This window comes from Mesoplodon mirus, assembly GCF_964341445.2.
Source record: "Mesoplodon mirus genome assembly, chromosome: 12".
Taxonomy (NCBI): Eukaryota; Metazoa; Chordata; class Mammalia; order Artiodactyla; family Ziphiidae; genus Mesoplodon; species Mesoplodon mirus.
Genome location: NC_138988.1, coordinates 36612796 through 36625436, shown reverse-complemented (window position 1 = coordinate 36625436; position 12641 = coordinate 36612796). Strand labels below are relative to the sequence as shown.

The 12641-nt window shown below is 57.0% G+C and overlaps 1 protein-coding gene across 3 annotated transcripts; it reads left to right on the top strand.

The window, feature by feature from the left end:
* The first annotated feature begins 1841 nt into the window (after nt 1-1841).
* Nucleotides 1842-8501, top strand: GLYCTK (glycerate kinase). Of its 3 annotated transcripts, none has more exons than XM_082638545.1 (5): nt 1842-1883; nt 4406-4821; nt 5053-5204; nt 5805-5980; nt 6243-8501. In XM_082638545.1, exons 2-5 carry the CDS (start codon nt 4445-4447, stop codon nt 7107-7109), a joined length of 1572 nt encoding a protein of 523 aa, XP_082494671.1. In that variant the 5' UTR covers nt 1842-1883; nt 4406-4444; the 3' UTR covers nt 7110-8501. The 3 variants fall into 3 exon arrangements, with proteins under 3 accessions (XP_082494671.1, XP_082494672.1, XP_082494673.1); XM_082638546.1 differs by lacking the exon at nt 1842-1883 and adding an exon at nt 1897-2028; XM_082638547.1 differs by lacking the exons at nt 1842-1883; nt 5805-5980 and having other exon boundaries at nt 4159-4821; nt 6243-6539.
* Nucleotides 8502-12641: the final 4140 nt, after the last annotated feature.

Here is a 12641-nt window from a genome sequence, read left to right as displayed (position 1 = left end):
TCCCTTTTGTGCAATCCTTTCCACCTAGGGTCTGCAGCACTTTGTAGCTGAGCATTTCACTGTTTTCTTGAAAAAAAAATTCTTTTTTTTTTTTTTTGGCCAAGCCACTCGGCTTGCAGGATCCCAGTTCCCCAACTAGGGATCAAACCTGGGCCCCGGCAGTGAAAGCACCCAGTCCTAACCAATAGGCTGCCAGGGAATTCCCACCGTTAATTCATTGAAAAAAAAAAAAAAAATTCCAGCTTGTATTTGTGCCTGGTCCTATGCAAGGCAGTGGAAATACAAATATTAATTGGACCAAATTACCACCTTCCAGGGGCTCCCAGTCCAGTGGGCATCTAAACCTTGTTGTTAAATGCATATTGTGAGTAGCTGTGGGGTGGGATGTGGGGTGGGATTAAAAAAATGGATATAATTATTCTCCTGTTAACAATCTGACAGAACAGCACTGGCACAGTAAATGGTGTCTGTTTATGAGTCCCTGGGACTAAATAATGAGAGGTGCTCAAATTTACACTCCCCATCCCCCCAAGCATGGGAATGTAATTACAAAAGCAGAGTAAGTTTCCCAGCTAAAAGTACCACTGCTTACTCATCCCAGCAGCTAGAGCATTTGGCCCACCTAGAAGGCACTCAGGAAATGTTTGTTGAATGTTGGAGAAATTAATAAATGCATGGATGGACGAAGACAGCTTACTATAAGCAAGGAAAAACTGCAATTTTAAGTATTTACAATCTCCCCACGCCTAAAGAGGGCAGATCCTTCTGAAGTTGCCTTTGTTTTGATGATGGGGTGGGGAAGCACTTGGGAGAAGTTGATAGAGAATGAAAGGTCCTCTATTACAACAGGAAAGAAAAATCCGGGGAGATAGCTAGGAAGTGGGGAGGAGGAGTTCTTGACAAGAGCAGAGCATGGTTTGGAGAGGAAAGGGGAGATGTGGCAGCTACTAAAAAGAGCAGGTGGGGAGAAATATGTTTTAAGACTTTTAGGAGATCTGTTGTGTTATTTGATCCAAGAAGACATCAGTAAAACAATATACTCTTCTGTGTTTTTGTGTCTGGTCAGGACTTGTCTTTTTTTTTTTTTTTTTTTTCGGTACGCGGGCCTCTAACTGTTGTGGCCTCTCCGTGCAGGCTCAGCGGCCATGGCTCATGGGCCCAGCCGCTCCACGGCATGTGGGATCTTCCTGGACCGGGGCACGAACCCATGTCCCCTGAATCGGCAGGCGGACTCCCAACCACTACGCCACCAGGGAAGCCCAGGAGTTGTCTTTTGACTGCGGGAAGGTATCAAGCCGGGCCCAGCGTGAGAGCAGGGACAGTGTGGGAGGCCTAGGGTCCTTTGTGTTTACACGCACCTTGTGTGTTCGAGAACCACGGACTAGAACTCTCTTGCTGAGTCAGAGCCGTGATTTGGTCGCTCAAGAGAGAAGGCGGGGAACACGAATGAACTGTAGAATTATAGCGGTGAGGGACGGGGATGACTTCATCTGGCCCCAGGAAGGGTGTGTTGTGGGTAAGTAGTGATTCTCAGCCTGTTTGCTTAGTCCAGTGCCTGGCACCTAACAGGAGGTCGGAATGTATCTGCGACTGGTTGAATCCTACAGAATAAAAGAGGAGACGGATTATAGAAATCGGCGATTATTATCCCATTGTAGAGATGAAGACACCGAGTCCTGAAGGTGACTCTAACCAGGCCTCTTGGCGGTCAGGGCAGAGTCAATGCCCGAGTCGCCGTCCTGGCTCCCGCTGCCACCGACCCCCGCTCCCCCCGGCCTCCCGCCACAGGCGCCCCACCCACCCCATACTTCCGGATTTCGCCCCGCCCCCCAAAGCACTTCCGGTTCCCGGGGCTGGAAGACGCGACCCTGAATGCTGTTGCGGTAAGTCCGCGCAGCGAGGGCCCACAGAACCACTGGGCCTGGCAACAGTGGGCCCAGGCGTCAGCGGGCCCTATTTCTCGGACATTACACCGGACGTTACGCGACCGCCATTTACCTCACGAAAGCCAGAGGTTCCGGCTTGAGGGTGACGCTATTTCCGGGGCTGGGCAAGCAGGCGAAGGCCGGAAAGGGCTCCAGCCTCGCTTTGTGGCTGGGAGGAGTGAGGGAGAGTCCGCTCGATATTTCCGGGTTTTTTGCTGGAGGGCCGGGGAGTTTAGGAGAGGCGGTGTCACGAGTAGGTTTGCTGGATTTGGCAAAAAAAAAAATTCAGGGCGTCCAGTTAAACTTGAATTTTTAGATAGACAACAAATAATTTTTTAGTATAGGTATGTCCCAAATATTGTACGGAACGTATTTACATTTTAAAAAATTCCTAATTTATCTGAAATTCAAATTTAACTGGACGTCCGGTATTTTCTCTGGCTACCTTACTCTTGGGCGCCCCCTGCCCTGGGCTCTGATATCCAGTGGCAAAGCTGGTATCCTCTAGGCCTGTATCCATCAGGGAAACAGGTAACAAATTTCGCCCAGACTGTCAAAATCAGCTATCGCTCCCTATGCCGCTTTTAGCGCCAATCCTAATGGGCCCCCGGCAACAGCTGGGCCCGTTTTGAGTCCCCATGGCAGCGGCCCCTGTGTTCCCTTTCACAGCTGAAGTCAGACGCGGTTTGTCCTCTCTTGTAGGAAAGCTGAGCTCCATGTAGGCTAAGTGGCCAGAGGCTAGAAGTTGCCAGGTTTTTTGAGTGTGGGATAAAGTGGTGTTTGGAGTCCAGATTTTCAGTGTTAACAGTGGACAGCTTCAGAGAGCCCAGGGATGTCAAGGGGAGAACCTTAGTCTCATCTCACCTCTCATTTTGCTCATGAGACCCAGTGAGAGAAATGGAGCTGTCCCTGTGGTAGAGCTGGAGCCTGATTCCCAGCCTCCTTCCCCTGCTCTGTCCGCACTTGCTGCTGCAGTCAGCTAGCAGCATTTATGGTGGGCATTTATTAAAGTACTGCCTTTTTACAGATGAGCCCTTTGGGGCTTTATTGTCCCTAAACTCCGCTACAGCCTCTTGACCTTCACCTTAAAACTTTTTTAGCCTTTACTGTGCCCAGTAGGGAAAATGACTATTTGGCCTCAGCTGGGGAAGCCTGCCCTTTGCCTACTCCAGCCATGCTGCTCTGACCCCTGTGGGTGGTGTGACCTAAGACTTGTTATGTCAGAGCCAAAGGCATGTTCTTGGCATGGGTGGGTCTGACCATGTAGGTGGAAGGGCGTCCTTTTCTGTCTTGCAGATTGGGCCCAATGTCATGTGGGGTCATGTGGCGTCTAAGGACTTCTTCAGGGTTCTACTATGAGCCAGGCTTTGCTGCCACTTTTTTTTTTTTTTTGCGGTACGCAGACCTCTCTCTGTTGTGGCCTCTCCTGTTGCGGAGCACAGGCTCCGGACGCGCAAGCTCAGCGGCCATGGCTCACGGGCCCAGCCGCTCCGTGGCATGTGGGATCTTCCCGGACCGGGGCACGAACCCGTGTCCCCTGAATTGGCAGGCGGACTCTCAACCACTGCGCCACCAGGGAAGCCCCTGCCACTTCTGATTTGAACCTGAACCTGTTGCTGGACTGACCCTGAGTGCTGGGATTCTTTGGGCTGTGTGCCCCGAGGATGTGCTTGGACCTGCCTGTCGGTGTCCCAGCAAACCTACAGCCTCCTTACACAGTCCTAGCCTTTCCAGGCTCCTCAGCCCAGACCCATGAGCTAATGAAATAGAGCAGGCTGTGCGCTCTAGAGCCCGCGAGCCACAACTACTGAAGCCCGTGTGCCTAGAGCCCGTGCTCTGCAACAAGGGAAGCCATTGCAATGAGAAGCCCGCGCACGGCAACAAAGAGTAGCCCCCGCTCGCCGCAACAAAGACCATGTGCAGCAACAAAGACCCAACACAGCCAAAAATAAATAAATTTTTTAAAAAAAGAGAGTAGGCTGGAGGTCACTGGGCTCAAGGTCAGTTGGTGGGACAGCCAGCAGCTTTGTAGCAACAGAAGTGGTAAAGAGGCAAGGAAGGAGTGCCAGAAAGGGGCGTTGCCCCGGGCAAGGCTCAGAAGTGCAGGGGGTGGAAAAGGGGTGGGGTGGGAGCCCACTGATAGTAATTTCTTCTTCTGTGAATGATTAGCTCTCAGCTGAAGGGGGTGATCTAGGAGGAGGGCTCAGCTAACAGGACCTCTGGACTCTGGGCAGAGTGTCCAGAGGGCTGGCGTGTGGCCTGTGGAAGAGGAGGACATGGTTGGGTGGCAGGCCTGGGCTCAGAAGACTGGAGTGAGATCAGGCAGCTGTGGGCCTTAGGAAATCTCCTTGGACTGGCAGATGGCCCATTCTTGCAGCAGCAGCTGTGGGGTCCACTGGCCCTGAGCCCTCAGAGCCGTGGCTGTGGGGAGCCTCCTGTCTGGCCTTGCAACGGTCTAACTAGTGCTTTCTTCCCGCTAGGCAGCCATGGATGCCAGGTGGTGCTGAGAGCAGTGGGGCATGGCTGCAGCCCTGCAGGTCCTGCGTCACTTGGCCCGAGCCCCCTTGAGCCCACTCCTTTGGGGGGGCCCATTGGCCCGGCTGGCCAGTAGCATGGCCCTGGCAGAGCAGGCACGGCAGCTGTTTGAGAGCGCTGTGGGTGCTGTGCTGCCGGGCCCCATGCTGCAGCGGGCACTGTCTTTGGACCCTGACAGCGGGCAGCTGAAGGTGCGGGACCGGAGCTTTCAGCTGCAGCAAAACCTCTACCTGGTGGGCTTTGGCAAGGCTGTCCTGGGCATGGCAGCTGCAGCTGAGGAGCTATTGGGCCAGCATCTTGTGCAGGGCGTGATCAGCGTTCCCAAGGGGATCCGTGCTGCCATGGAGAGTGCTGGCAAGCAGTAAGGAGCCTTGGGGGGCTGCTCCTATGTGGAGGGGAACCTGGGCCCAGACTCAGGCTGGATCAGGGCTTCCTTCCTTCACCAGCTTCCATTTTCTTCTAGGACTGGCCTGGCTCCAGGGTGGGTGTCAGTGGGTGTCCTTTTTAATGTCCCCTTCACCTGTACATCTGGGAAATCAGGTGGGAAGAGGAGCCCACCCTGTATCTTGCTCTCCGTTCTCTCTCCCTTGAGGGAGATGCTGTTGAAGCCACACAGCCGTGTCCAGGTATTCGAGGGCGCGGAGAACAACCTGCCGGACCGAGATGCCCTGCAGGCTGCTCTGGCCATCCGGCACCTGGCTGAAGGCCTCACAGCTGATGACCTGCTGCTCGTGCTCATCTCAGGTGTGGGTGCCAGATTGGCTCAGGACAGTGTGTGGATGGGGGGTGGGGGTTTCCACATATCAGGCCTGCAAGAAGCTGTTGGTCTGAGCTCTCAAGGTCACAGGACAAGGGAGCAGTAAAGAGCCCGGATGGCTGACTCCTTGGTGGCCTCCTGTGAGCTGTGGGGTCCTCTCCTTGACTGAGCTTGTTGGATAACCATGAGAGGGCACCCAGGGAGCACCTCACTCAGGCCTTGCCAGGAAAATGTCTCTGTTGCTGCTGTCTGTACCATTGTCACCTGGGGCTAGAACCCTGGTTTCCAGCTCCCTCAGAGTCTCCACCCTCGTTCTCCACTGTCTCCTCTAGGTCTGCTTCCTTTTCCAAGCCATTAAGGAATAGTTCTTCCAGTGTCTGCTGGGACCTGGGCTACCCCAAAGCAGGGTTCAACCTGGGTGTGGTGACTGTGCACACATTCACTATATGTCCACACGGGGGCACCCTAACCCCTCTTTCTAGCCTCCCCTTTTCTAGCCTAACATGATCACTGACTACCTGCTCCCCGGGTAGGGAAGTCCCTTTGTCATCCATTCCCTCTGCCCAGCGTCTTCATTGTCTCTGCAGGTGGGGGCTCGGCCCTGCTGCCCGCCCCCATCCCACCTGTCACACTGGAGGAGAAGCAGACACTCACCAAGCTGCTCGCAGCCCGTGGAGCCACCATCCAGGAGCTGAACACCATCCGGAAGGCCCTGTCCCAGCTCAAGGGAGGGGGGCTGGCTCAGGCCGCCTACCCTGCCCAGGTGCGTGGGTCTCTTCTTCCCCAGGCAGCCCTGGGCTGGTGGAACCAGGCTCACGTGTGCGAGGGAGATGAAGGGCAGAGGCCTGGTACAGGAGTACACAGGGCTAGGTGTTTTGCACACCCACTTGAGAGGGGTTAAAAGTGGGTGAGGAAGTGTGCTGGGTAGTGTGAGGACATGTGGATAGGTGGAGGCAGTTTGTCCTTATGGGCCCTGGGGCAAGGACCAGGTGGGACTGAGCCTTGCCTCTGCGACCCCTCCCCAGGTGGTGAGCCTGATTCTGTCAGACGTGGTGGGGGACCCTGTGGAGGTGATTGCCAGCGGCCCCACTGTGGCCAGCATCCACAGTGTGCAAGATTGCCTGCACATCCTCAATCGCTATGGCCTTCGTGCTGCCCTGCCACGTTCTGTGAAGACTGTGCTGGCTCGGGCTGACTCTGACCCCCATGGGCCACATACCTGTGGTCACGTCCTCAATGTGATCATTGGCTCCAATGCACTGGCACTGGCTGAGGCTCAGAAGCAGGCCGAGGCGCTGGGATACAGGGCTGTGGTGCTGAGCACAGCCATGCAGGGAGATGTGAAAAGTGTAGCCCAGTTCTATGCACTGCTGGCCCGAGTGGCTGGAACCTGCCTTACCATGCCTGGGGCTGGAGCCTCTGTGGAGGAGGATGAACAACTCTATGAACTGGCGGCTGAGCTCCAGCTCCCAGACCTGCAGCTGAAGGAGGCTCTGGAGGCCATGGTGGGCACTCGGGGCCCAGTCTGCTTGCTGGCTGGTGGTGAGCCCACAGTGCAGTTGCAGGGCTCAGGCAAGGGTGGCCGGAACCAGGAACTGGCCCTACGTGTTGGAGCAGAGCTGGGACGGTGGCCGTTGGGGCCTATTGATGTGCTGTTTTTGAGCGGTGGCACTGATGGGCAGGATGGGCCCACAGAGGCAGCCGGGGCCTGGGTCAGGCCTGAGCTTACCAGCCAGGCCGCCGCCCAGGGTCTGGACGTGGCCACCTTCCTAGCCCACAATGACTCACATACCTTCTTCTGTCGCTTCCAGGGTGGGGCACACCTGCTGCACACGGGGCTGACTGGCACCAATGTCATGGATGCCCACCTCCTGTTCCTGCAGCCACGGTGATATTGTAGGTCATGTTTTGGGAACCTAGAGGAGGCCTGCAGGGCAGCATCCTGGAGCAGACCAGGTTTGGTCCCCAGGGCCTCCCCAGGCTTTAGGGCCTCTCCTCTCCTTGGCCCTAGCTACATGGTTGGCCCTCACACCTCCGAACCAGGGCCTCTGCTTTGTGTCCAACTCCCCAACCAGACAGGCAGATGGGGGTTCTCTTCCACCCCTACTTTTTCAGCCCTGGCAGCAGGTACCCCTGAGGACCAGGACGAGCTCCTAGGCCAATTTGCTGCTCCCAGTGTTTTCCCCCAGGCAGCCCCTCTGCTCAGCTCCTGAGCCTGTTTCTTTTGTGGGGTGAAACAGGAAGGACTGAAAATAAAAAGGACCACACTATGGGTTCTCAGTGCTTCTTTCCTCACAGCAAAGGTTAGCGGGGAGCTGCCGGGAAGGGGAATGGTGTTGGGCAGCAGCCCCTGTGCCAGGGCCCTGCAGGAGTTCTCCATACCCATCTCTGCAGGGCACTTGCTTCACTTAAACAGGAGCTTGGGAGGGTTGAGTGTGGCTCCCAACGTGCTCGATGTGGGTGAGCAGAGACCCCAGGGAGGACAGGCGTAAGAACTTTAGTCTGTGAGGTCTGGGAGGGACTGGCCACCCATCCAACTGTCACTCTCCCCTGTGGCATCCCTGCTGAGGTCTCTCCACCCTGTGATGTGTGCCTCTCTGGGCACATGCTTACTGCCTGCCACCAAGGACTTCTTTCTGTCTTTGGACAGCCCTTAGCCAGACTGTACTTTCTTTGGTTGATAAACCCCTCTTTATCCAGGGGTTACCCCCAGCCACACAGGACACTGGGTGTTGTTTCCTTGTGCCAGACCCATTTTCCCAGGCTGAACCACTCCCTGCCCCCAGAGCCTTTAGCTGTTCCTCTGGGAACACAGTCCAGTTCCTGGTGCCAGCCTGCAGTGGGGGTCTCCAGTGCTGGGATGGTGGGTCGGGTCAGAGCAGTGGTGGGGTCCAGCAGCCCCTCTCCCCTTCTCCTGTTACGGCTGGCTGGGAAGAGGCCAGTGGGGAGGGGAGCAACAGAGGAAGGGCTTCCTTAGCCAGGCTAGCAGACTGCACTGGGAGAGGGTGGGGCCGCTGTCCTGGCTCTCCTTGGGCCCCCTTGTTCAGTGTTTGGGCCCTCCGCTGGCTGCCCCCGCCGTGCACCACGGCTCCAATCCCTATATGAGTGAGCAGTAGAATCACATAGGAATAAAAAGCCATAGAGAACAGCGAGGCCTGGGGCTGTTCCTGCTGGCCCCCTCCTCCATCCCAGCCGTGCCCTCCTCTCTGAGGGTGTGAGGGGCTCTGGGCCAGGGCTGGCGTGCCCTGCTCCTGGGAAGAGCCTTCCTTCTCTACTTGGGCTCTAGATGGTGCAGCTTGCAGATGGTTCCTGGTGGGCTGGGGATGGGGAGGGAGGTGAGCAGGTGAGCTGGGTTCTGGGGTCCAGGGAGATTTAGGGGAGAGGGGAATTCACACCCCTTTGTGATGCAGGGGCTCCATTTCTTTCTGTCCTGGTGGGATGTTTCTTCCAGCAGGGTTGGGGGTGTCATAGTCTTAGGGGCTACTGTCCCCACATGGCTGTGCCTTTGCCCCGGTGCTCCTCTGGCGCCCTCTAGATATGCCCTGTCCCTGCTTCAGTCCTTGCCCTTGGGGGCATGAGGATCAGCGCTGGGTGTCAAGTTCCCAGCAACAGCAGGATAAGGGGGTTGGGGCTGTGGCAGAGGGCCTGTCTGCCATGTCCCCAGCATGTGCACGCGCGTGTGGTGGCACGTGAGCATGCAGGTGTTGGTGCTGGCATCACGGGAGGGGGAACACATCTGTGTGTGTACACGGAGATCCTCAGCGCGGGCTGTGCTGTGCTGCTTACACACCTGCTGAGGGGTGAGAGAGGGGGGTCTTGCTGGAGTTTCCCCCTGCCACCTTGGCCCCTGACCTGGGCCTGTGTTTGTAGGGGCTGGAGGCCAGAGGCTGGATTGGGCCTAACCCATTAGATTTGCCCATTTGGTAACCCCAAGATGAGAAAGGATATATTTGGCTGCAATCTAGATGAAAATATGAGATAAAGCCTACATGGTGAGTGTTCTGTAGGACTTATTATTTGCTCCATAAATGTCAATTATGTGTCATAATAACTGCTCCCATCCTGTGGCTCTTGGGTCTGTCCCCACTTGGGTTCCTGCTGCCCTCGTTCCCACCTCATCTCCATCCCCAGCAGCTTTCCTTGGCTGCTGTCTTCACAGGCCATTCCATTCTCTGCACTTGGCATGAACTGAGAGCAGCTGGGCAATGGGCCTGGCCAGGCTTTAGGTGTCTGCCAATCCAAATCCATTTGTTTTATAGCTGGTGAAACAGAGAGGGAAGGTGGCTTGTCTGGGGCTGCACAGCAAGTCTACCACAGAACCAGAATGAGAGCCTGGTTGGGACCTGCTTGACTATCCTCTGCCTACCCTCTGGGGCTTAGAGACCCTGGGGCCTGTCAAGGGCTCAGCGAGAGCCAGAGATCCACTCCTGCTTCCCTGCTGCCCTGCCAAGGGCTTGGGGATGGTGTCGTGACCATAGCTGGTCTCTTTAGGGGTTCTTAGAACAGATTTGTCAGTCCCTCTTGGCTTAGATTTCACAGCTCCATTGTGTGTGTGATTTGGCAAAAAGCCACATGCGGTGGGTTTCCACACAAAGGTGTGTGCCTGCATCTGTATGCACATCTGTGTGTGTTCTTGGAGACGTGTAGGCGTGTGTGTCCAGTTCAACCCACAGTCACTGAGTGGGCCTCAGAGCCATGCTCTGAGTGGGGTGGAGGACACACACAGTTTGGTGTGGTTAGAATGTTGGGGAGACGGTGATGCAAGTTTAGCAAGGAGGCCATAAAGGCTGGCAGAGGCCAATTGGCAAAAGGCCTCGTGTGCCTGGCTAAAGGGGTTGCACTTCACACTGACAGTGGTGGCAGGCCCCACAAGGAGTTTTGGCAAGGAGTGATGCCAGGAGGCTGTCTTAGGACTTTGATGCTGAGGCTATCCTTACCATGGGGGTGGGGGGTGGGTGGAAGAGGTGCGGCATGTAGGAGAGAGGTGCATCACCAGGCCCGGCAACCCCCTCCCACCTCCTCCCTGCCCGCTCCTCTGCAGCCTCATTCCGGCAGCCTTCGGCCAGGCCAGGCAACCCTTTGGATGCCCACTTTGGAACCAAGGTTGGAAGCCCTGGCTCAAACACTCCTGGGAGTAACCTAGCCCCTCTGTTGCTGGGAATGCCATCAGGGCATGAGGATTTGTGGGGCAGAGAGCCTGGGCAGCGAGTGGCCTTTGGTGAGCATAGGCACCCCATTGCATGTAGGGTCTCACCAAGGTGGCAGTTAAAAGACCTGGAAGGAGCACTGGAGTGGGAGTCGGGTCCTAGGTCCTTATCTTGGCCATGCCAGCCTCTTTTCTCCAGGCCTTGGTTTTCCCCTCTATTTAATGGGGACAACATCCTTATCCTGCTTACCTCTCTGGGGAGGTGTCGGCAGCAGAGGGATGTAGGTAGGAAAGCTCTGTGGAAGGGGGTCAGGGACAGAGGGAGAGAAGGGAGAGGTATTGGCCTCTTCCAAGGAGAAGCTCAGGGAGTTCTTGGCTCAGGGAGGCCCCTTCTTCCAGGCAGGGTCGGGGTCGAGCCGGCGAGGTCTTGGTGCTCACTGACTGAGGCCGAGCGAGTGACTACTGCCCTCTGGCACTGGACTGGCACTGGCAGGGTGTGGTATTTGAGCCTTTAATGGCTGCTGGGGTGCACAGTGCCATGCGAGATCACAGAGCCAGTGGGGGGGATCAGCTGGAGCTAGAGTAAGCTGACTCAGCCTGCGAGAGAGAGCCCCTCAGAGTTTAGAAAAACAGGTGGGGCAGCCTGATCCCTCTGAGTCTGGATCACGTGTGAGGGACCTGATGAGGCCCAGGCTGCGTGGGGGAGAACTGGCTTGACCCCAGGCCAGGAGTCCCTAGCTGGGTGAGAGGAATCTGGTGTGCTAGGGGAGGACGGGGGTTGAGTAGGGGCGGGGGGAACACTCACATGCCCTGAGTGGTGGGGAAGCCAGTGGCCTAGGTGGGCTGTCGCTTGAGAGATAGGGCCACAGAGCTGGGGTGAGCTCTGCCCAGGCTGGGAGGGTTGGCCTTTCTCCCTGAGACAGGGATGTCTGATGGTCAACCCCTCCCTAGGCAACCAGAAGGCCGGTCGTGAAGCTTTGCTGTCCTGCTTCCCTGGCTCAGGTTGCCCTGTTCTGGAGAGGCTGTGTGGGGTGGGCTCGGGGCCCCCAGCTCTGATGCCCCCTCTCTCTACAGGTTGCTCTGTCTGGGAGGGGCTGTTGCCAGCTCAGATAAGGAGGCTCTGTCCAGGGAGAGTTGGCCCCCAGAAACCAGTGCCCCATCTACCCAGTCCTAGCGGGAAAAATGCCCCTCACAGCTCTGCCTCATGGGATCACTACCCACCACGATCTTGTCCACTGCTGGCTCCTGGGGGTTCAAGGAGCTGTAGGATCTGGCCCTGCCCTAGCCAGATAGCCAGGGTCTGGCTCCCAAGATGCACCCCAGTGGGAATCCCCCCACCCTTTCCCTCATACTCCTGGCCTTTCCTGCCCCTCCTCTGGCATCCTGCAGAACCTCCCTGCTCGCCTCTTTGGGGAAGTGTGAGAGGCACCCTCTGTCCCCATCCAGCACTGTCTCTCTATCCCCAGCTCCAGCTGAGAAGGGGGTGGGGCCCATGGCACTGGCTCCTGCCCCTTCCATCCACTCCCACCCACCTACCCAGCGTCAGGGTCTCTGGATCACTGTGTAGCCCTGGGTCATGTCCAGTACTCACACTTAAGCCTTACTCAAGAACCAGGGCTCCGTTTCCACCTGTTCTCTCCCAGCTGCCCACCACCCCCATCAAGGCATTCCTCCCTGTCCTGCTCAGTTCACCCCAGGAAGCTGACCGCAGGAACACGTGAGCTTGGACCTGAATCCCTACTGATTGCAACTCTGGGTAAAGCTGTCCTGGGGACCCCATCTTGGGGGAGCTGGTCAGAGACCAATAGGGCAGGGAGAAGTGCCCCTCCTCCATGTGGCTCTCTGGGTCTGGTGGTCAGTAGCTTGGGGTAAAAGCAGCCAGCCTGTAGCATGGGGCAGAGCTCTCCTTCGCCCACACCCCCAACCTGGGCAATGGGAGTGGTCCAGCACATACCTGACCAGCAACCACAGCCCCCCAGGAATGGACACTTGTAGGGGTCACAGCCCCACGGACAGCTCCGCTGCTGCCACCCGGCAACCTCGCAGCTGCAGCCCAGCCAGAGGCAGGGTCCTGAGCTCTGGACTCTTAGACTGGGCATACATTCAGACCGTCAGGGATGGCTGTTCTGGGCAGCCCAGCGCCCCGCCCCCCCCAGTCGGGTACCCCCTGAGGGTCTCCCTCCACCCAGGGCCACCCACAGAAGCCAGGCACCAGGGCTGGGACAGAGCCTGCCAGCTCCTGACTAGCTTTGCCCCCCGTGGCCAACTGGCTGCCCCT